At 55.8% G+C, this 25,284-nt stretch overlaps 9 protein-coding genes across 9 annotated transcripts; 3 read left to right on the top strand and 6 right to left on the bottom strand.

The window, feature by feature from the left end:
- Nucleotides 1-9: 9 nt before the first annotated feature.
- B0H18DRAFT_980805 (pyridoxal phosphate-dependent transferase) lies at nt 10-1,840 on the bottom strand. Its single transcript, XM_048044463.1, has 6 exons — nt 1,801-1,840; nt 1,481-1,721; nt 1,236-1,428; nt 1,035-1,176; nt 885-975; nt 10-825 (listed from the first exon to the last, which is right to left on the bottom strand). The coding sequence occupies exons 2-6, from the start codon at nt 1,674-1,676 to the stop codon at nt 317-319; spliced, it is 1,131 nt and encodes a 376-aa protein (XP_047898372.1). The 5' UTR covers nt 1,677-1,721; nt 1,801-1,840; the 3' UTR covers nt 10-316.
- Nucleotides 1,824-2,525, bottom strand: B0H18DRAFT_980803 (uncharacterized protein). Its single transcript, XM_048044462.1, has one exon. The coding sequence runs from the start codon at nt 2,138-2,140 to the stop codon at nt 1,976-1,978; it is 165 nt and encodes a 54-aa protein (XP_047898371.1). The 5' UTR covers nt 2,141-2,525; the 3' UTR covers nt 1,824-1,975.
- A 591-nt stretch (nt 2,526-3,116) lies between these two features.
- B0H18DRAFT_980797 (uncharacterized protein) lies at nt 3,117-4,525 on the bottom strand. Its single transcript, XM_048044461.1, has 5 exons — nt 3,872-4,525; nt 3,662-3,806; nt 3,568-3,607; nt 3,274-3,514; nt 3,117-3,208 (listed from the first exon to the last, which is right to left on the bottom strand). Exons 1-5 carry the CDS (start codon nt 4,399-4,401, stop codon nt 3,121-3,123), a joined length of 1,044 nt encoding a protein of 347 aa, XP_047898370.1. The 5' UTR covers nt 4,402-4,525; the 3' UTR covers nt 3,117-3,120.
- Nucleotides 4,526-4,721: 196 nt separating this feature from the next.
- On the bottom strand, nt 4,722-6,843 carry B0H18DRAFT_1115026 (major facilitator superfamily domain-containing protein; the record flags this gene model as incomplete). The annotated part of the gene is made up of 10 exons (XM_048033205.1): nt 4,722-5,142; nt 5,175-5,347; nt 5,397-5,589; nt 5,643-5,843; nt 5,897-6,092; nt 6,151-6,258; nt 6,310-6,401; nt 6,461-6,559; nt 6,616-6,713; nt 6,784-6,843. The coding sequence occupies 10 exons, from the start codon at nt 6,841-6,843 to the stop codon at nt 4,722-4,724; spliced, it is 1,641 nt and encodes a 546-aa protein (XP_047898369.1).
- A 3,219-nt stretch (nt 6,844-10,062) lies between these two features.
- On the top strand, nt 10,063-11,405 carry B0H18DRAFT_836733 (uncharacterized protein; the record flags this gene model as incomplete). Its single annotated transcript, XM_048039452.1, has 3 exons — nt 10,063-10,353; nt 10,416-10,805; nt 10,863-11,405. Coding segments are annotated over 3 exons (1,224 nt in total), but the record flags the coding sequence as incomplete, so codon positions are not given.
- Nucleotides 11,406-13,332: 1,927 nt separating this feature from the next.
- B0H18DRAFT_1115023 (uncharacterized protein) lies at nt 13,333-13,651 on the top strand (the record flags this gene model as incomplete). Its single annotated transcript, XM_048033204.1, has 3 exons — nt 13,333-13,394; nt 13,456-13,551; nt 13,600-13,651. The coding sequence occupies 3 exons, from the start codon at nt 13,333-13,335 to the stop codon at nt 13,649-13,651; spliced, it is 210 nt and encodes a 69-aa protein (XP_047898367.1).
- A 2,557-nt stretch (nt 13,652-16,208) lies between these two features.
- On the top strand, nt 16,209-16,490 carry B0H18DRAFT_869773 (uncharacterized protein; the record flags this gene model as incomplete). The annotated part of the gene is made up of 2 exons (XM_048040046.1): nt 16,209-16,368; nt 16,450-16,490. Coding segments are annotated over 2 exons (201 nt in total), but the record flags the coding sequence as incomplete, so codon positions are not given.
- A 730-nt stretch (nt 16,491-17,220) lies between these two features.
- B0H18DRAFT_1115022 (uncharacterized protein) lies at nt 17,221-18,608 on the bottom strand (the record flags this gene model as incomplete). The annotated part of the gene is made up of 8 exons (XM_048033203.1): nt 17,221-17,545; nt 17,603-17,643; nt 17,703-17,770; nt 17,824-17,843; nt 17,894-17,996; nt 18,053-18,131; nt 18,182-18,337; nt 18,399-18,608. The coding sequence occupies 8 exons, from the start codon at nt 18,606-18,608 to the stop codon at nt 17,221-17,223; spliced, it is 1,002 nt and encodes a 333-aa protein (XP_047898365.1).
- Nucleotides 18,609-20,731: 2,123 nt separating this feature from the next.
- On the bottom strand, nt 20,732-23,692 carry B0H18DRAFT_552654 (MFS general substrate transporter). Its single transcript, XM_048038570.1, has 19 exons — nt 23,413-23,692; nt 23,230-23,346; nt 23,120-23,181; nt 22,918-23,065; nt 22,823-22,867; nt 22,671-22,771; nt 22,597-22,614; nt 22,478-22,546; nt 22,345-22,420; nt 22,239-22,288; nt 21,997-22,180; nt 21,862-21,937; nt 21,754-21,812; nt 21,562-21,695; nt 21,416-21,497; nt 21,329-21,353; nt 21,199-21,275; nt 21,029-21,132; nt 20,732-20,975 (listed from the first exon to the last, which is right to left on the bottom strand). The coding sequence occupies exons 1-19, from the start codon at nt 23,476-23,478 to the stop codon at nt 20,918-20,920; spliced, it is 1,551 nt and encodes a 516-aa protein (XP_047898364.1). The 5' UTR covers nt 23,479-23,692; the 3' UTR covers nt 20,732-20,917.
- Nucleotides 23,693-25,284: the final 1,592 nt, after the last annotated feature.

Below are 25,284 nucleotides of genomic sequence, written 5' to 3'. Positions count from 1 at the left end.
CGTTACGAACGTTGTTCCTCGCACGACTGTCATACACGGTCTCGACATCGAGCCAGGTCTGTTCCCGCGAGAGGACGACGCGGTTGTCTCGCGCGGCAACGTACAATTCCATGTCGGGAGCATCACCGCGTTACCAGCCGACTGGACCAACGAGTTCAAGCTCGTCAGTCAGCGTCTTCTGATAGTTGCGCTGCGTAGAGAGGAATGGGAATTAGCCCTCACGGAGATGTTGCGGGTCCTCGTACCTGGCGGCTGGGTGCAGTTGGGGGAGATCGGAGCTTGGAAGGCTGGTCCAGAGACGGAGAAGTTCACTGCGCTAGTGAACGCCATCACCAAATCGAAGGGTCTGCTCCTCGACTGCGCCGTCCTCATTCCTACACTGCTTCGTACAGCTGGGTTCACACAAGTCAGCGTTGAGCAGGCGCAGATACCTTTGGGTAAGAATGGGGGCCAGCTTGCCGTCGACGCTCGCAACAATTGGATAGGGGCCTTCCGAGGACTGAAGACGCCTGTACTCAAGGCCGGTGGGCTGGGCTATGTCAGCTCGGAAGCTGATTTCGATTTCATGCTGGACGCGATGGAGAAGGAGATGCAGGAGTCTGCGGATGCGGAGATGGAATACAACGTTATTTGTGCGCAGAAACCTTTCTGATGTAGTGCAGTATAGTATATACACATTCGCCAACGTCAGTCTTGTGGAGGATGACTTGGTGCGGACCGTGTTCGAGCAGTACACGATGCGGATCGATGCGGCGAACACAGGCCCGATCAGCGCGGGCGGGCCGATCAGCCAGCCGACCCGCCAGCCCGTGGCCGCGAACAGCTCTGCGGGCGGGGGTACTCAGTGCTCTGCGGGCGGACGGAGGAGACGCGAAGGGACGCACTGCCCGCTGAGCCCACCGTGATCGTCCGGTCCCACATCCTGGGCAGCGTCGCGAAGCGGACGTGCTCCCTGTCGTAGACGAGGCGCTCGTACTGGGCACGGTGCGTCAGTGCGGAGGAGCGCGGCGCGGGAGCACGAGCGGCGGACGCACGACTTCGTCGGACATCACGAGCAGGTCGTGCGCGTCTGCGAGCTGCGCGACGGCCTCCAGCTCCGCCCGCGTGAACACCTTGCCGACCGGGTTGTGCGGCGTGTTGAGCACGAGCATCTTGGTGCGCGGGGTGATGGCACGTCTGGCGGTGCTATCTCAGCGGGGCTCCGATGCGATTCAGGGAGAGATTAACAGTAGTACCTGAGTTCATCCACGTCCAGAGTCCAAGTCGGCTTGCAGAGCGTCCCAGGCTCGCCTTGATGCGGATGGAGGGGGACGAACACCGGCACGCCGCCATTGAAGACGACGCTCTGGAAGTACTGGTCAAAGAACGGCTCGATGATGATCACCTCATCGCCAGGTTCTACGAACGCGGTGAAGGCCGCATACTGCCCTGCCAAACACATCACTGCCCTGTCCTTGACATATTTGACGATGAGACATACCTTCGTTCGCGCCACTTGTGACGACCATCTCCGTCTCCGTGTCGAGCTCCCTCCCGTGAAACTGCGTACCATAGAACTTCTGGATTGCTTCCCGCAGTCGGGGGATGCCTTTCGGGTGCGCGTAGTGGTTCCCCATCGTGGAACGCAACGCCTCCTCGGCGCCCTCGCGCGCCCACTCCGGAGGCGGGAAGTTCATGTATCCCTGGCCGAGGTTGATACAATCCGAGGGAGGTTGACAGCGCTGTGACGATCGCGTTACCGTTCGCACCCTAGCCTCATCGCGACTCGGAAGGGTCAGATCCACATGAATGAGCACTCACTTGAAGACGGACCATACATCCTGGCGCAGCGCGCGCCCTTCCGTCAGGCGGGTAGCGTGCTTGATACGGGACACGACGCTCCGACGAGCGTGCGACGCGTTGCCTGTTGTGTCCTGAGCTGTCTTGACGTCGGCGGGCGCGTTATTGGCGAGAGCTCGGCGCTGAGCTGCGACCTTCACCGACGGTGTTCTGCACCGGGCCAGCGCAGCGATGGTAGCGGAGCCTCGGGGAGGCATGGTAGATAGGCTGGATGAAGACGGCGAGTGGCATGGCTCTGCCGACTTAGATATGGCATTGGCAGGGGCATGAACTTACCACTGCTCGCTCCCACGGTGAACATGGTGTGAGCATCGCGCTCAAAGCGCCGGGCCTCCCTGGGCCTCCCGCGCTCCGTCGTAGATCACGTCAACTGTCTGCCTGCGAGCACAGCAATCGAATGTTGGGCTGACGACCAGAGGCTGCCGTGGTAGAAGTTCGTTCTGTCGACATCGTCATACGACGTGCGCCTTCATGTGTCTAGACTCTAGAGTGGTGTGCAGGCGATGATATGCACGAATAACGCAGTATCAGGCGTAGAAGCGACACAGGACATGCAGCTCTGCAGTGGAGGAGCGGTCGACTGTTCTACGGAGGAACGTAGATGTAAGTTGCTGGAGGTGGTGAGTCGTCGGTCGTCACAAGTGCGTTAGATCCGTTCATAGCGGTAACGACGCAGCGTAGTGACGTACAAGAAAAACGACTCGTCTTATGTAAGCTACGAGGTCGAGCTATCTGCTTGGAACCTAACCTCGACATCCTTACAGTAGACTTTGGGTAGACTCCGAGTGGTCGCCATTTGACTGCCAGTGCGTTGCATGAAAGGTAGCCCACAGATCTGAATGACGATGCCAATCTTGTTCCACGGTGCTGCTGTCTTCAGTGCTTATCCTGGTTCGCGCGGATACAGGAGCAGATTGGCCAGGACGATTCTCCGAGTCAATGAAACGTTGAAGATACGGTGGCCAGAAATAGGCGCCGTCGGGGTGAGCAATCAATGTCGCGTTTGATGCCGTGCTTGCTTGCAGTCAGCTTACACAATCACCGCAATCTGCAGCGCTGGTCGCGGGATCAGACTCAGAGCTGTATTTTCATCTCCGCGCAGACATATGGGTACTGTGTACATCCCTCCGAGTCGCACCTGGATCAATCTCGATTCCTACCCGCCGTACTGGGCGACTACTGCTGTCAAATTCGAGTCGTAGACGCGAGTTTAGCAACGCCGTCTATAGATCAGCGAACGAAGGAAACTTTGGAATGGAGGACGACGGTTCATGCGAGCGCTCACGCCTCCTGCTCTTCCTGGATATCCAGGTCCTTCGCGACGTCCCGCCACGCGTCCATATCATGCGCGAGCCGCTCCGAGTGCGCCCTCGCATTTACATACGTCGCGTTCCCGAGCAGGAGCCAGAACGGCATCGGCCTGCCGCCGCGCACCCCTCGCCGCGCACGACGTCGACGATGACCTCGACCGCGCGGTCCGTGTCGCCGCGCGCCTTGTGCCACAGCTGGTTGAACCGCGCCATCTCCTCCTCGCGCATCGCGTCGTATGCGGGGATGTGGTGCGCCATCACGTACGGCGCCGTGTGCAGCTTCTCCGTGCGGAAGTGCCCCGGCGCGACGAGCAGCACCTTCACGTTGAACCGCGCGACCTCCGCGGCGAGCGTCTCGCTGTATGCTGAGGGGAAGCCCGACTCAGTGGGTCAGCCCTTGCTGCGAGCACAGACTCACCGTGGATGGCCGCTTTCGACGCGATGTAGTATCCTGTCATCTGTGCGACCGGTCAGCCGCCGACAGACTGTATGCGTCGGGAAGGACCACGTACGACCGCATCCGGCTTCCAGACCGACCTGCTCCCCAAGAAGACGACGGTCCCGGACCTGCGGTCGCGCATATACGGCAGGATCGCGTGCGTGACGTTCAGCTGGCCGAAGAAGTTCACGTTGAACTGCTCCAGGGCCGTCGTGGACCTTCAGACAGCCCGCGTAGTCAGCGCGGCGGGCACCCGGGCGAGGGCCGACGACGAGGCACGCACCCTCCCTCCTCGAGCAGGCTCTTCGGCGCGTTCCCTGCGTTGTTCACGAGGACGTCCACCCTGCCCCACACGGCGACGGCCTCCGCCGCCTTGCGTTTGATGGTGTCCTCCGGCTCTGTCACGTCGAGCTCGAGGATGTGCAGGCCTGCAGGGGGAAGTCGGCGCGCGCGCGTACGGTCGCGACGACGGAGTCGCCGCGCTCGAGGATTGCGCGAACGAGGCGCTTGCCGAACCCTGAGGACGTGCCTGTGCGGGTAAAGGAATGTCAACCCACTGCTAGTAGTAGCTGCACGCCGGCCGTGAGGCGCGTGAGGCCTTGAGTGCGAGGGCGCGACAGGGTGGGTGAGCGCGAATGCTCGAGGGCCCGCGTTCGCCGGAATGGCGTGTATGTACCTGTGACGAACCACACCTTTTGTTTGGATTGTGAGGCTGGAGCCGCGTCGGAGACGGCAGACATCGTGTACTTGGTGGGACGGGCGAGGCGGAGGAGGGGAGATGGGTATCGGCAGTGGCAGCGGCATTCCGATCATGTGTAGGCTGATCCTAGTACCCCCCTAGCTAAGCCGCTCCCTTGTTACTACAACATACGCGGAATGCTTGTATTGAGACTGGGACTGGGCGCGCGAAAGTTTACCTTCCCCCGCGTGGCATCGCAACTCAAAACCACAATTCTATTCTTGTAGCATGATATGTGAATGATGCGTTCTGCGGTAGATGAAAGGCTAATACGACAGTGATCCAGGACCGACACCCAACACCCCACTTACATGATCACCGGCGACCATATGCACCGGAGCCAACCATGATATATGATACAACACCCTCCATTTCATACTTGTGATGTGATCAATCAGACCAGACCCGGGACCACAGAAGCCGTCGTCCGTCCTTCGCCGCCGCTCTCCCCGACCCCGAGACACTCCTCCACCGTAAGAACCTGCACTTGTTCCGCAGGCTGCAACGTCTTCTCGCTCGCCATAGGGGACTGATAAAGCTTGCTCTTCTCCGCTTCTGTCTCCGACGACGGGGCACGTCCGATCACGCCTATCCCGCGCATGCCCAGGACGCACAGCAGGAAGCTCGCCGCCGTGAGGCCGAAGGACATCCAGCCCGCGACGCGGAAGCCCGCCTCGAGCACGGCGGGGTCGGACGGGGAGAGCTCGGGGTGCCGTGCGTTGTACGACTCCGAGACCGCGTTGGCGACGCTCGAGGTCAGCGCCAGACTGATCGACGTGCCGAGCTGCAGTGCCATGCGCGGGAGAGTCAGGCTGCTACGGAGCGGTTACGGGGGAACGCGGCTCACCCGCGTCGCGACGTTGAAGATGCCCCCCGCGAGTCCGCCTTGAAGGATATGCTCAGCTGCAGGTTCCCGACCGTGTACGCGACGTCCGTCCAGCTGATGAAGATCATGACCAGGAAGCCCGTTCTCCAGTAGCTCGCGTGGATGTCCATCAGCGTGAATACAAGGGGCGCGATCTGTCGGGCACTGGTCAGCCAGCGAGGCGGCGTGAGCGGCCGAGCGCACCATTGTCCCCAGCAGCCCCACTGCGATGAGCACGTCCCCGCGCACCCGCCCGAGCAGCCAGCCCGTCACGACATTCGCGATAAGCGCGACGATCGCAAACGGCAACGTCTGCAGGGACGTCTCCGCCGGCCGCAGCAAGCGGACCTCCTGATAGTAGAGTGTGACGAAATAACTGAGCGCGTTGTAGCTCGCCCTAGAGCCCCGTGTCAGCGCACTGAAGGGAAGGCGCACCGCCGCCGGGCTTACCACGCCAGAAACACGACACCGACGACAGGGCCCATCTTCGCGCCGGGGATGGACCAGATGCTGACCGGCATGATGACCGACTTACCGTGCCTCTCCCGGTACGCCTCCCAGAGTACGAAAAGCACGAGGATCGCCAGCGAGACCACCAAGAGGACAGGGACCCACGGCGTCCTCCACCCGTTCCGAACTGCCGTCGATTCACTAACGCGGGCTCCCGGTCAATACGATTTGGCTGACATGTCAACGCCACATACGACAGGATGAACGTCAACAGGCCAAGCCCGGAGACACTTAAGAAGGCACCGACCCAGTCGATGCCTAGCTTGTATCTTGTGTGCGCTTGGTCGGCCGGTATCGTGACGACGCCCAAAACGAAGAAGACTGCCGCCATGCCGCCCTGGATGTAGAAGATGACTCGCCAGAGGGACGTCGTCTGGCACAGGAACCCGCCTACAGTGATGTCTTCAGTACGAGAATGGCTGCTGTACAATCGCGGCGTGCATCTGACCTCCAATGAGCCCGACAATGTATCCAATCGCCTGACCGGCGCCGAGCGCGGTTATAGCTCTGTTTTTGACCTTCCCGGATCGAAAGTGTCCGGCGAATATGCCGATACCTGGGACAGATTACATCGCGCATCTAATACACAGCACACCATAAAACACACCTGTGGGTGTATTCGCTGCGGCGCCGACGCCGGTAAGGGCGATAAACACGATCAAGGCGTATTTATTGGGCGAGACGGCCGTGGCGAAGCTCCTCCATAACAGCGCGCATCGACTGAGCGGGTGCCCTTGAGCAGAGGACGACGTGCTCACCAGATTGTGAACCAACCTGTCCCGAAGAGGAACATTCGCTTGTTGCCGATCACGTCGGCTATCCGACCGGAGAGCAGGAGCAGGCTTCCATAAGACAACCTGCACGGTGGAATCCTCGTAAGTGCGACGTCATCCACGTGCTGTCTGCAACATACGCATAGACATTGAGCGGCCACTGCATCTCGGACTCGGTGAAGTGCAGCGCTTTACCCATTGTGGGCAGCGCTATGATGAGAGCACCATTGACGAAAATCTAGTCAGAGGGAAGCATCGATTAGGTTCGAGAGGCAAGTACTGGCGAATAGGCAGAGTAGATAACGCACATTGAGTATAGTGACGCCGGATACGGACAGTATGAAGAGCCAAAGCCTGAGAGGGGACATCGTGGCCATGTTCCCGTGGTGGGGTCCAAGCAGTCTCCTGTGTCTGAAGAGAGCGGGCGAGTGGGCGGGTCGCTGCTCGAGCAGCCGTGATCAAAAGCAGACTGTCGCACAACACGGCCAATGATCTGGGGGTGGACATCATATCACAGTGATTATACAGGAGGACTGAGGTGCAGGCGACTCATTCCGGAAGATGCATCACATCCCTGTATTCCTCCCGAGTCGTATTGTGGATAGACCATCGCAACAGCAAGGCACTGAGAATGGCAGCGTGAGCCATGCGCCCATTGGAGAATGGAGACGCTTGTTCCGATGAGGACGATTACCACGATTGAGACTGCGAAATGGAAGGTGCGACGAACCCGGGCACGCTTGCATCAGCAGATATGGACGCACCTAGCTATAGGAACCTCAGGCCGTCGACGAAGGTGGGCTATGATAGAAAACTCCGCACATACTCTGGCCCTTCTGCACCGCAAATGTGGATGGCTATTGTGTAACAGAAGACACACTCCCCAGCCCTACATAGCTGGCGTTAGGGTGCACCGCAGTTCGAGTCGCATTGACCCGGATCCGTACAGCATTTGTGGCCGCCGCGTTATCAACCGCCCTGCGACTCGCGAGGCGGTGAGACAGCGAACCTTCGTGGCGCAGCCTGACAGCCTGTGATCGTGATACGTCAGCTCAGAATTGCAGAATTGACGCATCGTCAGTTACCCCATGGTATGCCGCTGTCAATCCTACCTTTCAAGCTTTTTGTGGAAGATGGAAAAACGCTGTCAAGCATCATGACCAGCGCTGAGCGCTTCACGTGTACGGCCCCCAGACAGCGCTGACCGTGGGAGTCCGCCTCTAGATCTGATTCCGCCGTCGCGGAGTGAATGTTAGAATCGCGACGCCGTTTGCCCGTAACGTATGAAGGCCCTGGCCGGACAGAACCTATTACGGTTTGAGGATAGCGGATTTCGTTTTCAGCCTCAAGTTCAAGTTCGTTTGACGGTTTCAACTTCGGCTAACGGTTTCGGCTAACGCCGAACGGTGGCGCCGGGTAGTATCTGGGCGTCTATCTAATGACTGGGCTGCTTTAACTGTACTATTACGACTAACTACTACGAGAAGATAGACGGACCAGTGGGCACAGGCAACACAGTAGGTGAGCGAGGAAGCAGGGAAAGAGTGCAAGCACATGTGCAAGAGGACGGGGCGCGAGTGGCGGCGGGTGAGCATGAACGAGAGGACGGGGAGGCAAGAGAGAGAGCAGTGAATCGAGTCAAGAGGGTCGAGAACGCTCACAGATCCCTCGCCTTCTTTCAATGCTCCTGTTCGCCCCGAGTCCTTTCGCGCATATCGTTTGATGGGCCGTCATTTGACTGTATTGCATCATATGAACGGTTGAACCATGGTGTGGTGCGCGCCGTCCATTGCATACGAGTCGTACATCGAGCGCTGTTCCACTTGCATTTGCTCAATCTCGTCTCACTGCTGCCTAGCCCGTTCTATCTCTCTTTATATCTGGTCCGCTGCCATCCTCTCGCCTGTCCACTCGTCCTTTCCCCGCTCGCTTGTCTTCTCGAGTCTTCCGAGTCCCCTCCCTCGCAGTCTACCCTGCTCACTCTCTTGTCTGACCGCTTTTGTACTCTCGCGCCGCTATGCTCTTGTCTGGTCACGCAGGCTCTCTGGCTCCCTCAAAGCGTGCACTCGATCGCTTGATCACCCGCTCGCTCAACTGCTTGTGATTCCCATGAGCATCCGCGTGGATTGTCGCAGAAGTAGCGGTGAGTACGTAAGTACCTTGTTATACGTGCATTTTCTGACGTAGGATTTTGGCATCCTGCCAGTGTGGATCAGTTACGCATATAAAATGGATTGCGCGCGCCATTGTGCGTAGGATTGTCGCACGCCATGGGGTGGATGGACGGCCGTGCTGTAAGCGAAGTTGAAACCTCGGATTGAAGTTGAAGTTCACTGTACGAAACTCTGATATTTTTGTCCGGCGGCTCGCTTCATATATAACTCCTTACTGACATGATCTCCAGAGTTTTGTTACGCAACAGGCCCGATCCTACCGGGACAACATGTGTGATTCTAGTCTTCGAAGTCGCAGACCATAAAAGCCGACAAGCGTCTATGATGGTGTGATTCGGAGGAACTTAAATACTGAATTGAGAACATGTTCAGAGTTCGAAACCTTGACTCAGTCAGTGAGAGGAGGAGGAGGAGATCCATTTAGCCATCGACCGACAGCCACAGGCGCCGTCGGCGTCTTGACGATGACAGCGCTCACTAACTACAACTGTTCTATGTCTTCGGCAGGGCATGCATGCAACCGAGATTCCCTTGGAGACTCCGTTAACTGAGAGTCTCCTCCATGTAATGGTACTGATGTATCGAGTGACCATCGTCGCCTTGGCCTTGAGGCGGCCTATGGACCGTAATTTATATAGATGCCCAGGAATAGTCCTCGACAATAGGTTTTGTTCGAGGAGGACCTTATGTAATTCGCCTTATATAGTAAAGGAGAGTGGTCCCGCTTTGGGAAATGTTACGACGGATTGGGCAAGTGTCGTTTCGTTAGGCGCTGGCGCTGGACCCTCGACAGCCATCGACACGGGCACACACGGGCAGCACGGGCGACTCGCCTTCGGTTTCATGGAGATACATTACACCTGCGCGGCCGCACGGGAAGCCTTCTAGCATAAGTGAAAGTAGAGCTTAAGTATTACAAGCGCTGAGGAAGTCGTTTGGCGCCCACAGGCTGGCATGCAACCAGCAGCTGCCCGCAAACTGAGCGACACCTATGTATGTTCGTGTCCGACTCGTTATCATGAAGTTCGACCGAACAATGGGCACGGCGAGAAGATGAGGACTCAGACCGCAGCGCGCCCGCTAGCCTTTCGAGACTTCTGGCAAGCCTCCGTCAATACCTCCAACAGTCCAACTTCTCTACCAGGCTCTCGGTCTACTGAGATATTGTTGACGCCGTATCTCAACTGGATGGAATTCTGTCTGTGTGCATTGTCGTGCTTTCCCCGAAAGCCGTCTACCTCCATCGAGAGCAGCCGTATCATATAAGACGAATGTGTCTGCCACCTGCATTGGCTCACCAGCACCCCCGGGCGACTGTCTACTGTTGACTTGCTTTGGAGAATGCTGTACGTGGAACGCTTCTCCTAACAGTTTTTGTGAAGTTATGCGACTTATCCTCGCCACCACAGACTAGATCCCAGTACGAAGTACTCGCCGTACACTGCCGTTGACCTTCATGGTCGCGAATGGCCTCTCAAGCGCATAACGCACCATCCAGTATGGGTGTCCACCGACTTGCGGGACGGCAACCAGGCTCTCGTTCGCCCTATGACTCCAGACCAGAAGCTGCGCTTCTTCCGCCACCTGGTCCAGTGTGGTTTCAAGGAGATCGAGGTCGGGTACCCGGCCTCGAGCGAACCAGAGTTCGACTTTGTCCGAAGTTTGTTTCATGACGGCGAGATACCAGACGACGTCTGGATCCAGGTCAGCGGATTCGCTACCAGAGCACATTTTAATCTGACGTACTGTATGCTTGCAATTGACAGGTGATGACCCCCGCCCGTGCAGAGTTGATCAGTCGCACATTCGAGGCTATCGCCGGGGCTCGTCGAGTCATCGTCAACCTCTTCAATGCAACATCACCATGTTTCCGGGAAGTCGTGTTTCGCAAGAGCAAGGAAGAGATCATCGATTTGGCGGTGCGACATACGATCATCGTGCGCCAGCTTGTGGACGAGTATGGCGACCGCTTTGGCACCCGATTTCGGTTTGCCTACGGCGTCGAAGCCTTCACCCAGACAGAGCCAGAGTACATCGTTGAGATCTGCAGCGCTGTGAAGCGTACGTGGGGATTAGCTGGACCAGGTGACGACCGCATCATACTCAACCTACCGTCTACTGTCGAAGCGGGCCCTCCCAACCACTTCGCGGACCAGGTGAATATATATTCTTGTTCTTCGTGCCTCTCCTGATCTTGTTGCGCACCTGCACAGGTCGAGTACTTCTGCAAGCACATCCCAGACAGAGACGAGGTCATAGTCGGTCTCCACTGTCACAACGACAGAGGCACGGCCGTCGCTGCGACAGAACTCGGTCTGCTCGCCGGCGCCGAGCGAGTCGACGGTTGTCTGCTTGGGAACGGAGAGCGGTCGGGCAACGTAGACCTCGTCACCGTCGCGCTCAACATGTACACGCAAGGCGTACCCTGCGGACTGAATTTCACCGATATACAATCCACGATCGACCTCGTGACCGAGCTCACATCCATCCCTGTCCATCCCCGGCACCCCTACGCCGGGGAGCTCATCTTCACCGCTTTCTCTGGGCAGCACCAGGACGCGATCAAGAAAGGGCTCGAGGCCCAGGCGGCGCGGCACGCACTTGCGAAAGGCACCGGCCAGCCGCTGCTCTGGGACGTTCCGTACCTCCCGCTGGATCCCGCGGACATCGGGCGGACGTACGAGGCTGTCATCCGAATTAACTCCCAGTCTGGCAAGGGCGGGATCGCGTACGTCATCAAGGAGCACCTGAAGGTAGACCTCCCGCGGTCCGTACAGCAAGACTTTTATCGCGTCGTCCAGGAGCAGACGGAGCGTCGCGGGTGTGAGCTGTCCCCCGACGATATCGTGGCGGCCTTCCATGAGACGTACCACTTTTCAAGTGTCCACTCGCGGGCGTGGATTTCGCTTGTGGACTGCGTCGTTTCCGAGAGCACGCCGCAAGACGGCGGACATACGGTCGTCTTCAAGGGTGCAGTGGCGGTCAACAAAACGACACACACCTTACACGGCGAGGATGCGAATCTCGCTTCCGCAGTGGTCGAGGCACTTCATACTAGCCTCAGTGTTAACTGCTGCTTAGTCAGGCCCACACAAGCGGCGGAGGCATCTCTGCGTACGCGTCCTTCGTGTTACTCGCCGAGCGCGGGGATGAACGGTCATCTCCGCTGAGTACATGGGGGGTGGGGATGGACCCGGACGCCTCTCGCTCTACCGTGCTCGCCGTGCTGAGCGCAGTCAACAGGTTTTTCGGCGGTGTTCCAGGCTCCGCCACCATTGTCGGAATGCCTGGTCGGTCGGACGGACAAGCCGGTTCGCAAGGATAGAGACGGGTCCTGGTGATGTTTTAGATGTTCATCAGTATGTTGTACTTTTAGTTAGACTCGTGTAAGACGTACCGCTCGCGCTCGTGCTTATGTGAGACATACATCCCTCGTGACTTGGACGGTGGCCCCAAACTTGAAGCCACCATGTGCAAACCATGTGTGTTGTAAGTTGTCTGTCTGACAGCCGGGCCGGGAAGAAGCAGAGTGTCAAACTGCGTCATTTTGGTCATGAGGAGGAGATGGGGGGTCCCTTTAGCCATCGGCCGGGGACGCGGCGTCTTGACGATGACAGCGCTCACTAAGTTTTTTTTAATCTCCGAGCTTCACGCGCACGCGTGAGTTACAAGACATACTTCGCCACAAAAAAAGGAAGAGCGCACCTGCCACCTGCTCTACGTACATGCACCCTCAATAATTGATAGCTATGTCCCTGCAATAGAGGGTCGGCATCAACTAGTATGTACGTAAGTTGATTCCACCGCCTCCATAACACTGCCCATTACCTTCATAGTGGCCCACCAGGATCAGCTCCACCTGCGTCGTCGTCGGGTTCGGCTGCGTAGGGTATCTGGATTTTGAGGCCATCAATGGAAGCAAAGCGTCCGCCGCGAAGTGTGGTGCATTCATTCAGCGTTCTGTCAACATTTCCACCCTCAATCATACTGCATACTTCTGAACAAGATCGGAGGAAATGAGATTATGTTAGGGTTGCTTACGCTTTGGCAGCACTTCAAGTTGATACAAAGCACCGGACCCGGAAAGAACCTCATGGGACGTCGAGTGCTTGAGCAGTTGCGCGCTAGCTTGCAGGTCATACACCTTGACATCCTTATCCGAGGGGTGTTTCCCACTGTCGCTGTCGCCCTGTCATCCACATGCATGAGTATTACCATAGGCTCGTAGGCCAGACATACGCACAAGAACGGCCTCGCCCTGAGTGGCAGTAGCGTCCGAGTCGGTGACGGTGTCAGTCATAACGTGAACGACGGGCGCTGCGCCCGAAACCTTGTCGGGTGGCATCAGCTATACTACGCGGATTGGTCGCGGTTCATTTGCGCATTTGCGCTTTGCGACTTGCATGAGCGTACGTTGAAATATTGGCAGCCTGAGCGGCATATCCTGTGGTAACTGACGACGCGTCGACGCTGCAATTCTGACCTGACGTTTAGCACGATATAGCAGCCTGTCAGGTTGCGCCACGACTGAGGTTCGCTGTCTCACCGCCTCCGAGTCGCAGCCTTTGAACAGCTTTCGTACGTTGTAGACAGCACGTGGATAGCGTCGTATTGCTGCTCACGAAGGTTCCACCGTGCAGGTTGTCTTATGGCAGGGAAGCTTGCTCCTGCTCTCCGGTCGGGATGACCGACGTGACCGGCAACAAGCGCATATTCATCTTCGAGACGGGTTGGTTCACAATCCGGTGAGCACGTCCGACTCGTCGTCTGCTCAAGGGCACCTGCTGAATGCATGCTGTTGTGCAGGAGCTTCGCCACGGCCGCGTCGCCCAATAAATACGCTATGACCGTGTTCGTCGCCCTTACCGGCGTCGGCGCCGCGGCGAATACACCCACAGGTATGTTTTTATGGTATGATTTGTATTGGACGCGCGACTCAATGTGTCCCAGGTATCGGCATGTCAAAAAGAGAGCTATCAGCGTCGCGCTCGGCGCTGGTTAGGCGATGTGATACTTACACTGTTGGGCTCATTGGAGGTCAGATAGTACACGCCGTTGGCCTTTCATCTATCGCAGAACGCACCATTCACGTCTCGTAATAGAAAAATAGAATTGTGCTCTTAGACTTGCGATGCCGCATGGGACAAGGTACGAACTGGCGCGCCGAGTTCCAGTTTCAGTCCCACCTAAAAATGCATCTGTTCTGCGGACTTTGTGGCGAGGGAGTCACTTAGAGACCACAGGATCAACTTACGCATGATCGGAACGCCGCCGTTAGTGCCGAGAAGCCCGTTAGAACCCCTCAGGCTCCTCCGCCTTAATAGTGGCGAGAGCGGTCGACGCTACCTCGCCCGTCCCACCAAGTAACTTACACGATATCCGACCAAAAGGTCTAGTTCGTCCGACAGATACAGTACGTACACGGCCACTTCCTGAGCCAATGCACGGAAGCCCTAGAGTACATAGTCATGCTCACCCGCCCTGTACTCGCAGATGGCGCTGCTAAAGCCGCGCCTACTAAGTGCTCCTATTGAACAGCAGTAGTCGCCTACAGCGGGTAGGCATCGAGATTGTTGATCGGCGGGAGGAGCCTACTAAGGGGTGTACACATGTACCCATATGTCATGCGCGGAGATAAATCTATGACAGCTCTGAGTCTGCTCCTGTCTGATCCCGCGACCCTCAGCGCAGATCTGCGGACGATTGTATCAGCTGACTGTAAGCAAAGCAAAGCACGGCATTAAACGCGACATTGATGGTGCACCCGACGGCGCCTATCTCTTTTGCCTCCGCGCTCCATTGACTCAGAGCATCGTCTTGCGCCCCTATCCACGATGCCAGCAATACCGAACTGGAAAGACAGCAGCGCCGTGATACAGGACTGGCCACGTCATCTATTCTGATCCACGGGCTACCTTCGATCCAACGGCCACTCCGAGTCTCCTCCCGGCGGAACGCTTCCTGTCACCTGCAGACTTGACCAGCAGCCAGGCCTGCAGCACCGCCATGCCACTCGCCGTCCTCATCCGTCCTACCCAACATGCCTCCCAGTACTTACTTGGCTCCGCTAGCATCGCTGCGCTGGCCCGGTGTAGAAAACCGTTGGTGATGGTTGTTCCGCGCCGAGCTCCCGCCAACAGCCCGCCCGCCGACGTCAAGACAGCTCAGGATTCGAGTGCCGCAAGCAACGCGTCGCACGCTCGTCGGAGCCTCGGGTCTCGGTTGGTGGAAGGGCGTGCGCTGGGCCAGGATGTGTGATCCGTCTTCAAGTGAGTGTTGCCTCGCGTGGATCTGCTCCTTCGCGCTGAGCCTACTAGTAGGGTGCGGATGGTACTGCGATCGTCACAGCGCCGTCAACCTCCCTTCGGATCGTATCAACCTCGGCCATACATGAACTTCCCGCTTCCGGAGTGGGCACGCAAGGGCGCGGACTCGGAGGAGGCATTGCGTTCCACGATGGGAAACCACTACGCCCACCCGAAACGCACCCCCTGAGTGCGGAAAGCAATCCAGATGTGCTATAGTACGCAGTCTCACGGGAGGATGCCTGAAACCGAGACGGAGATGGTCGCCACGAGTGGCATCGATGTGGGCGCGGCAGCTGCAAGGCTCGAGCGCGCGGAGGACCGCGGGTTCTTCGAGCAGCAGACACGGGAGTACGATGAACGGAAATCATGGTGGCGAGGCACGACAAGAGGCTTGGTGGATTGACGGATGTTGGTATTGACTCTCTAACAGGTACCGTCTATCGGTCCCTTCCCTGAATGTGTGGCCACTGCTCATTACGGAGCCTCAGGTCATTCTTCGAGTCAACGGCTGCCAGTCCAGGCTAGGTCATTCGCATCCCCACCCGCAGCTGGATAGCTCGCTTACTAGACCGGCATTTAGGCGTGTACGAATCTATACTTAGACATCGCAACTGAAGAATCGAACTCACAAGTGGGCGTCATAGGCTCTCTGAGTGACAATCGTGGCCGTGCGTCGCTCTCCTGCCGGCAACATCCGATCACGGCTCATCCCAAGATCCCCAGCCTCCGTCGGACACCCGCTTTCTGTCGTCAAAACCCACACACAGGTGCGTGTCTGTGTCGACCTGCGATGATTACTGTAACTCGCCTCGTATGCTCGCTTCGGACACTCGGCTGACCTCGCCGTCAGGCATAATATTCTCCGGTTCTACAAACGCCCGCTAGATGCGTTCTCCACCATCATTCGCGAAGACGGTCTGAGGGGCTTGTTCCGTGGCGTCCATGCTGCAGTCCTACGCAGCGCTATTACTATAGGTGGCTCGGTGCGTTCCGTCGCCCTTCTTGGCCTGTCGCACTGGCACTAGCAGCTCACGCGAACGCTCGCGCCATCCCCATCGACCCGGAACACGCAGGTCCAAATACCGAGCCACGTGTGAACCAAGACACAGCTTGCGCGCCACAACCTCGGCAGTGCGGACAGCAACGAGACGTGGACCGTCCCGCGCGCAGCGTCGTCTCTGGCGCAGTGTTGGTGCATGTCGGATCCGTCTCGTGTTCCTTTTAGCCAGGCTCTCGCTTACCTGGCGCCAGTGCCTCGTTGTGCTACCAGCACATACGACGCTCACCCACATGTACGATCAGCCGACGGTGCGTGGGCCAGGTGGCCGCCTCATCGGCGCGCTGTACAGGGATCCCCTCGATTGCTTGTGGAGGACGCTGAAAGCGGAGGGCATATATGGTTGGTACAACTGTACGTTACTGCCCGCCCTCTCACGGTGAAGCATGTGGTTCACAGCCTTGGTTTCCGCTTACCCCCTCGCGATGGGCTCAGGTTCCACCGCACTTTCTCTGAGGATTGCACCTCACACGTGAGTGTCAGCCTCCTGCGTCTTTACTGCGACACCGTTCCAGGTCAGCGAGAGCTAACTTGAGCACCTTGACACGTAGGGTCGTCGCGTCGACCGTGAACGATATATATTCCGTTCTGCCTGCTAGCGCGAGAGGAACTATTTGAGTCAGTGGGGTGGCTGAGGGATCATACAGGATCGACAGAGACAAAATTTCAGTATATGCGAGGATTACGAAGTCGCGTTTTACGCTGCCTTAGCAGCGAAACGTCCCACAACCGCAAGTAGCGCTAGTGCCTGTGAGCTGTGCGCCTTATCGATCATCCCTACGTCGTGCTTGTATTTTGTGGTACACGCTCAACTTTCGGACGATGTCGACCAACTCGGAGCCTTGGACGATGGAATTTGAAAACTCGACGGACGAAAGCGTTCAGCAGCGAACATTCTTACATTTTGTTACACGTATAGTGCTACTTAAATATACGGTTACGTACCGTCCAAGGAAAGCAGGAGAACTTCGTATTGCTAATCAACGTCTTTGGCCTCAGCCTCAAGACCTGTGCTACCATGCTGGAAGGCTATTGAGTGGAACTTAGCCTGTTTCATTCCCGTGACCTTGAGATTCCAGTCACGACGCAACACGGGTGCTACATGGGACCCGATTTGTACACCGAATCTACGTGTCCGTTGTACATGTCACAATCTACATTAAAGACACAGCTGCGAGCACTGAGAGACGCCAGTGCTTGAATAGACTACAACCCAGCACCCAGGCCATAGTCCGTCTTATCTTGGGATCGCTCTACGTCATCCAGGGAGGAGGGATGAACCGCAGGCGGAACTTCCACTGTTACTGGACGCATAGCAAAGGACATTTCTGTGTGCGTAGTACCACCGCGGCCGAAATAATCGTTGGCAGCAGGCATTGAGTCGGTATTGGCTCGTTGTGCCCAGCCTAAGCCCACGCGGACATTGATGAGCATGAACGCTATGCCGGCCATAGGACAGAGCGTATCGATGGTGAAGAATTGCAGGTTGCTTTTGGCCTCATATGTGCCGAGGAAAAAGATGGTATACGACCTGAAAGAAGGCAAATATCACCCCACATTCTATATGCATAAGGTAGGGATCACCTACGTGTAAATGGCGGCACTCTCCACCATGGTAACAAGCACGTCCTTGCGACAGAAATTGTCAACAATGGCACGAATCCGGCAACTTCACGCATCATACTCACCATTAGGTTTAGACCACTGAAGGGATTCATCCGTTGGCGTGCCGCCCAGACACGATAGGCAATCCCACCTGAGCAACGTAGTATTAGTCGATAAGTCGAGATGCCGGTCCAGGATACTCACACGAGCTGTAGACATTGGTCCTATCGAGGGAGTCAGTCTCGGGATCAATATTATGATGGTTAATACGTACACGAAAGTACACGCATAGCATGCGGTGACCCAATGGGTCAAGGCAGTGGCGAAGATGCTACCTCGTACCTGTGTCTGCAGGTAGATAGCTACAATCCCTGCAACTGATAGAATGATCCAATCAGGACATATACGAAGGACCACAGTTTGATAGCCGTACCGCAGAGTACCAATTCAGCGCACATCGGTAAGATAACCACCCAGTAGTTGTGATTCCAGACAATCCATAGCCGGTAGATCTGGAATGTGGGGTTAGCTTGCATTCACCGTGAATGTCGATGATGCGCACCAGCATAGAATCGCACGATACCAGTGTGGCGATGAGGAAAGATGTCTGGGCAGCTTCACTTGACAACCAAACGGCGGAATAGTACTCAAGTGGTGAATTGCCGCCATTGTAGTTGACAAATGCATCGAATAGCCGTACAACCGTTGTGATCCAATGCTAGCAACGCCTTTCCATGAGCTCACTGTGAATTCATGTTGCATGAGGCTCTACCACATACGCCAGTCACCGTGATCGTAGTGAGAATTGAGCCTAGAAATATCGGCCCCCACAGAGCAGCGAACCGACGTGGTCGAGTTCGTGGAGAAGACGCAGCACGGGATATGTGAAAAAATATGGACGCCGATGAAAGGACGAGGAACATCCCGTAAAAGACACTTTCCAGTGTTACAGTTGCCAGGTTAGCGCTAACAAGAGGTATTTGGGACATGTCTGTGGTGCGCCCACAAGGGATTTAGTATGGCGGCAAATCCACTCCTCGTGGTAATATATAGGAACTGTGGACATACGTTAAGCGCGCAAAGACGCTAGTCTCCGACGCGCCTGGCAGTGCAACCGTACACACCTATACATAGCTGCTTATCAAGGACTCGGATGTGATGCACTGCAGCTGGGTGCTTCGCGATGGCTTCCCATGCTTGCCTCAGGCTTAAAGAGGGAAAAGGAACGTCTTTTCGATGAGATGATGATAACGGCGCGTCCAAATATCGTTCATATCAACGACAACGACTTGTGCTACGTCAGACGCAGTTGAGGCAATCAGCGCTCAGCGTTATTGCAACGTTAATAGCGCAGTACAGAAGAGATCTTGCCACTTGGAGGAGGAGGGTCCATTTGGCCACCGACCGACGGAATATCGGAGGACCTAAAGTTTTGATGCGTGTACACTTCGAAGTTCAGGCCTTCAGGCCTGTGAGGAGGAAAATGAGGAGGAAGGGATTCCATTGAGTCATCACGCTCGAGCGCCGCAGGGCGGGTCGCTGGCACGCGTGACACGTGTCAAGCGACTCCGACGAGGAGGAGCCCACCGCGGGCTTCTTGAAAGCAATTGACGATGACAGGGCTCCCGTCCCTTCCGTCACTAATTGTCAGCCCCTCCAGAACACCCCGATGGTATCAGTCGCCGCTAACTTATACGCTCAAGTGAAGTGTTGCATGATTGGCAAATGAAAGCTTTGAAAGAGATCGCAGTCTCGTACTTAGAGGATTCGCACGGTATGTACTACAGCCACACTGGCCCGCTGCCATGAACAGCCTCACTAGACCATAACGCACTTCACCAGAGGAACGGTGATAGCATACGAAAACGGTCTCCCATCCTTGGCTGTATCAGTCACTGACGACTGAGGAACACCCTTGGTCAGTAAACGAATTTGCAGGCGGCAGACATACACTTCGGAGCGTGCCAGTGGTGAGCCAATGGTGATTGGAACCGGTGGCCGGACTTGAGCTCGAGGCCTTGAAGGACTGACCGGGGAGCCCGAGACAGCTTGTAGTGAATGATACTTTCGAACTCCACGATGTTGAGTCAGATGGCCTGGAGTATCGGAGTCAGCCGAAGTGTATCAGTGTATCACACTTCGAAGTTCGTCCACGTAGTACCCCGAGCATGTTGAGACCCGAGCACCTGGCACCCTTCCCGGTACGTGTTGATAAGCCAAATTAAGTTCAAGAGAGAAGGCGCTTTGAGTGCGAGTCCTGGAGGCACCGGCGTACTATAGCTTAGGTAGCAATGACGGTTCCGTCGTGATGTTTGCAGACGTAGCAGAATTCGCAACTACGTGATCGCGCGTCGACCACATTCAAGTTGGCAACAGTCGATTAGCCCATTGTGATGAAGGAGGAGTCTACGCCAAGTATCGTCAGCCCACCGCGTGGTATTATTGTACGTACGTGCCGTATCATGATATACCGCAACATGACTTGCCTGATTGGATCACTCGGACTTTGTGGCACAGAAGAAGATTGGGTTCGAGGGTCGGGGCTGAATTCGAAGCGCTGAGCCGAGCAGAGTCGAGGACCGTAGCATTCCGCATAGAAGAATGACAGCTTGACTTTCATATCCGCGGACCAGTCACCCCCGAGATGGTGCCAGTGCACGCAGTCAGAGTATGTACCAATAGTAACCAACCTCTGGACGGTAGCTGGCTTATCACCGCGATATCCGCTAGCACTTGAGCCCACGCGGCGCGTCATTTCGAACTATTAGCAAGAAAAGTCCGATGGTACGTACAGTCGCGGCGCCGGTTCAACGCTATGCAAGGAAGCACACGAGGTTGATAATGTGATATGCAAGGTTATGGGAAGAGTGGACGTTTGAGTACATCATCCATCCATCAGGCCTCAGGAGGGGATCTCGGAATGCCTGCAGGCGTACGCGTCACCCAGGCCCGCCTTACTCCGTGGCACAAGCCCCTGCGAGCCCGGAGTCCTGAGCACTGAACAGTCCTACTTCCCCTCAGCTACTCATCAATTCGACATATGGCCTTTCGGTTCTTGAAACTCCAAATGGCGGCCTCAGGATCCGGTCCTATCAGGTGATGATCAAGCAGACGCCGCCCATCACAGTGCCCAACTCAAATATCATCGTGCGCCCAAGTACACAGGATATAGATCATTCAAGTATATCAGAGAAAAAAAGATACTGTCGATAACGAAACAAGCAAATTCGGACTATGCGGACCACTGTACGACATAGTCCTAGACTCGAACCGGGGTCCAAAACGGGACCTGCCACACTCACGCACGATTATAGCCAGGCACAAATGTGGACTTGCGACGCAGGATCGGTCCATACCTAGCCAGATAAAAAGTGAAGCCGACTTATTGCGTCAAGAGTTGAACTCATACCTTTGCAGAACCAGCGGAATTGGAACCATCAACACGGAGAAGCATCCGATGACGGTCGACGCCCACTGCGGTTTCAGTCCCTGATACATCTGCGAGGCGAAGAGCTGCGAACAATGATATTCAAGCACGCACTTCGAAAGATTGGTTCTGGCTAGTTGCGCGACACTCACAGGAAAGCCTGCACCGGCAATGCTGCGGATAACGGTGTTCACAGCCAGCGCCGAAGCGGCCACCGAGAGATACACATCTGTCCCAGAAGTCTTCAGCCTCTGGCCGGAAACATATTCCTGGCATTCTTACCAACAATGTAGTTGAACAAGGCGAGCTGTACCAGTCGATACCGGAGCTATGTTAGACGCAGCGATCACATGGAAACATGGCACTCACGAATATCCATATGGTTGAGAACCCCATGACGGGCCCGGCCATTAGCGGCGCCCAATACGAGATACTTGGATCTGACGTCCACCTACAAGCCCGACGGTGAGAAGTCACAACGTACTCCATACTCAGCTAGCGATCCCGGAACGCACCCAAACCAGAAGAACGAGAGCGCGAAAAGGGGAGCACCCCATATCGCTGACTCCAAGCGGAGTTCCGGGCTCATGGCGACTGTACCCCGGCCGCTCAGAGCATTTGCATATCGTTTCTCGAAGATGAAGATGTGCTAGTCATGCGGAATGTGAGCCAATGGGTCAAATACAACGATCTGACTCGAGACGAACCGCGAGGATGGAGACAACAATACCAATCACCACTGGGATCCATACGAGGCCCGCAGCACCTAGATTACACCTTTTAGCACACCTCCATAGATAGCATGGCAGACTTACCAGTTCCAAAGTGATGCCCCTCGATGTATACGACGGGAAATGCTTCGAACATCAAGTACATGCAACCGTTGAGGAACTGTCAAGCACCGACCATTTCAGCTCCAGCTCATAACGGAGCCAATGTTTCGCACTTACGCTCATGTATACCGTCGTCGCAATCAATGTTGGCGCCCTCGCGAGCATTTTGAACGGCATGCTGACCGTGTAACTAGCCCGAGCCGAGATCGACATGGCGGGCGAGAGTTCCAGCGGCGCCACGTAGCGGTCGTCACCAGTCGTCGCACGCAGCGCACGAGCCTTTCTGACCAGCAGGACAGGCCTAGTACGGGGTCTAAGAACGCTAGGTCACCGTAGGTAGCAGAACAGGCCATACGCACCCATATGTTTCAGGTAGCGTGAATACAATCAGGAGCAGAGACACGCCGGCCTGCAGCATGAACGTCAGTCTCTCTGCGCAAACCCGGGAGGAGGAGGATGACTTGCTATGATAGCCATGATCCAGAAGAGCCATCTCCACGAGAGCATCGACTGTGCGAGGTAACCGGATAAAATTGTCCCGCTGGTAGACCATCACTATGCCAAGTCGATAGGGGATCATCGATCAGGGATTTCTCACCAGGCTGGAGCCATGAAGGGGGCAATGATGAACAGAGAGAGAGCCTTTCCTCGCGTCTGTGCGTCCCATCTACATGAAGTCGGTTAGTTACTTTGCGAATGGCGACATGATACACGTACATATCAGAGATGAGTGCTCTAGCAGACTCAAAATGGTGAGGGTCAGCATCTAGCTACGGAAGTAGATGACCCACCCGCTGTTTGACATTGGGGCTGCGGCAAACATGCCGCTTAGAAGCCTGAATAGCATGATGGAAACCGTGTTTCTGCTCAGCGCGCATCCAACCGTGAAGCACTACGCAGGAGTGTGGGTTAGCATACTGCCACTGATCGCGGTCTCACCCACAATGTAAACCGGGAATGAGACCAAAAATATGGGCCGAAGCCCGTACTGCACCAATGTGCGTCAGAAATCTTCCCATCAATAAATATCATTCTAACCTGTTCGGATAGCGGCCCCCAGAATAGGGGTCCAACACAATAACCAAATATGAAGAGAGCGATCGTCAATGTCGCGAGTTCCTGCGAGAACTGAAAGTACTGAATTAGTCTGTCTGCCATACCGGACGGCGCTGAGGAAGCGAGCGAGCTACAGTGAACCTTGTCAGGACGAACAAGAGTCGTGAGAGCCCATTCAACGTACGCGTTGAAGGCTAAGAAAGCAGCGACAATGGTCATGTACCAACGCCTTCCTCTGCTCCAGTTCTACTAGCGAGATCAGACCATCTTTGCACATAAGGTGAGAGATATCACCTTTGGGTTGCTAGCGTCATCCGGGTCGAACTGGACTGCGATGCGCGTATTGTCTTGTTCCAATGAGTTCTTCCTCTCGCTCGTCGACGACAACTTTGGTGATGAACCCGGGAGAAGCTGAGCAAGAAGACAAGATGCGCTGATCGAATTCGTGCAAGTGTGTTTGTTTGAAGCATTACTCACTGAAGGAACATCGGAATTGCTATCCTTTCCTTGCAGACAGCCGTTGGACATTGTAGGCGCCTCCATGGTGTAACGTGCGCGTCGGTATGAAGGTCGACGTATGTGAATGCAAGTAGCCCACTGGAATCAACTATCAGTCGTGAGGCCGTGAGGCCTTGAGGTCCGACAAGATGCCCGGGAACTGATCTTGGAACGACGGCCACGCTAGAGAGCGGACAGTGTTTGACCTATGGCAAAAATAGAGAACTTGAAGCCAATGAGGTCTAGATCATTCGGCAAACTTTAACTATGCGGGCCCATCTACGATGCGCGGCGCCACAAAGGTTGACAGAACCCATATGGGACAGGCGAGCGTATTGGGTGGGTCTGGTAAGACGAATACTGCTCCGGGGTAGCTGCAGAACGAGATTGCGGCCTCCGAACACCTTATTAGAATGACAGGGTACATAAAGCCTGTCACATCTGTCGAGGTCCGAGGTGGAGGCGGACGAATGTCAGACGCCTGCCGGCCTATGGGCTATGTACTTAGCAGGACGTTGACCGTCAGACGTCAAAGCAGCTGTAGGACGAACGGAACTCTGAGCGTGAGACTCAGTGAGAGCCCCAGCCTGGGAAGTGTGGGTTCGGCAATCTCCGCCACCCAGCTGTGAACAGGTGTCGTTGGAGATCGATCCTCCTCCTTCCTCCTCCTCCAGCCTCACCTCAGTATAGGCTTTTCTATCTCCGTTGACGTCCGCATATGACATCTCCCGATCGAACGTCTGGATGGAGAAGATTAGGACATTTGCAGAGGAGGAGCGAGATCCAATTCGCCCATAGCGGTGGAGCTGAATTTGATGGAAGTCAGGAACTCAATTGAGGTGGTGGTGCAGGCTTGCGGCGATTCCTTCTTGTACAATATCTAATTGAGGACGCCCGTCTGCGTTTCATTATGGAACGGAGACTGCTCTTTCTCAGTCTTGGCCGTGGCGCCGACGTGTATGAGTTATGGACTGGGTCTTGGTGCGTATCTGTCGTCTTAAATTGTCCCACTCGTACTTGCGGGAGGCGTGACGCGTGACACACCGGCCGCATATCCTACAGGAACTATGGACGGAATGCATGTTTCCCGGCCGTGCTTCTAATCTGTCTCAAAAGTCTGATGTTCAAACGGTCAATAGTCTCCGTTCATCATACTGTTGCACGAGCGGCGGGTTCTTCGATGATACTATATGTTATTATTCGTTTGCCCGTCAAGCGGAATCTCGGTCATACACATGGACTACGGATGAAGGGAAATGATGAGTGATCTATGTGGTCTATAAGAAGCGATACACAATTGACCTTCCCTTCTCGCTTGAATTGCAGACCGGCGTGATTATATCATGCAGCGTGGTGATTATCGCGACGTACATGGCGCGACTCGGATACGATGTCGCCGGATTCCTCTACTTACACTCTTAATCTTCCAGAGTCCGAGTCCCTGGGCATCTTCAACACGTTCCATTCCTCGTTGCTTCGATCCTATCGCCGGGACGATGGCAGGCTGTTCCCGAGCTGTGAGCTTCTCCGCCCTGTCAGTGGTCCAGTGGTAATGGAAGATGGTCAGCAGGAACGGCGGAACGAGTGATTACTCGGCCATCGCCGTTGCGGGCGCGGGTACCAGTATGTTGTTCGATGGCCGGGCTATGTCCCCGAGAGTGACAGTTGGTTCACCGGTTCCCTCGTCTCTGAATGTGTTGCTCTTGACGACTACCTGGCAGCTGGCTTCGAATGAACTCATAGAATGGGGGACTACTACTGTACATCGACGACCATGGTCTTCTTCAGATCGGGGAGGAGTGTAACACCGCTCCCGGTGTTGCGAGCTCCTTCCTACCCGGGCCCTTTTGC

Source organism: Fomitopsis serialis (genome assembly GCF_022376445.1).
Source record: "Fomitopsis serialis strain Sig1Antser10 chromosome Unknown B0H18scaffold_6, whole genome shotgun sequence".
In the NCBI taxonomy this organism is placed as follows: Eukaryota; Fungi; Basidiomycota; class Agaricomycetes; order Polyporales; family Fomitopsidaceae; genus Fomitopsis; species Fomitopsis serialis.
This window is presented reverse-complemented; position numbering and strand designations above follow the sequence as displayed.

Bases quoted from the DNA above. Each gene is read 5' to 3' on its own strand.
- B0H18DRAFT_980805 (XM_048044463.1), bottom strand. From the start codon at position 1,676: ATGAACTTCCCGCCTCCGGAGTGGGCGCGCGAGGGCGCCGAGGAGGCG. The intron at 1,429-1,480 runs GTATGTCTCATC...TGTGTTTGGCAG, and splicing joins CACAAGTGGCGCGAACGAAG to GGCAGTATGCGGCCTTCACC. The intron at 976-1,034 runs GTGCGTCCGCCG...CACCGTGCCCAG, and splicing joins TCGTGATGTCCGACGAAGTC to TACGAGCGCCTCGTCTACGA.
- B0H18DRAFT_980803 (XM_048044462.1), bottom strand. From the start codon at position 2,140: ATGTTCACCGTGGGAGCGAGCAGTGGTAAGTTCATGCCCCTGCCAATG.
- B0H18DRAFT_980797 (XM_048044461.1), bottom strand. From the start codon at position 4,401: ATGATCGGAATGCCGCTGCCACTGCCGATACCCATCTCCCCTCCTCCG. The intron at 3,608-3,661 runs GTACGTGGTCCT...CCGGTCGCACAG, and splicing joins TCTGGAAGCCGGATGCGGTC to ATGACAGGATACTACATCGC. The intron at 3,209-3,273 runs GTGCGCGGCGGC...TGTAAATGCGAG, and splicing joins GACGTCGTGCGCGGCGAGGG to GGCGCACTCGGAGCGGCTCG.
- B0H18DRAFT_552654 (XM_048038570.1), bottom strand. From the start codon at position 23,478: ATGGAGGCGCCTACAATGTCCAACGGCTGTCTGCAAGGAAAGGATAGC. The intron at 21,813-21,861 runs GTAAGTCTGCCA...GGTGTAATCTAG, and splicing joins GGGGCATCACTTTGGAACTG to GTGCTGCGGGCCTCGTATGG. The intron at 21,354-21,415 runs GTGAGTGCCATG...CGACTGGTACAG, and splicing joins TCTCAACCATATGGATATTC to CTCGCCTTGTTCAACTACAT.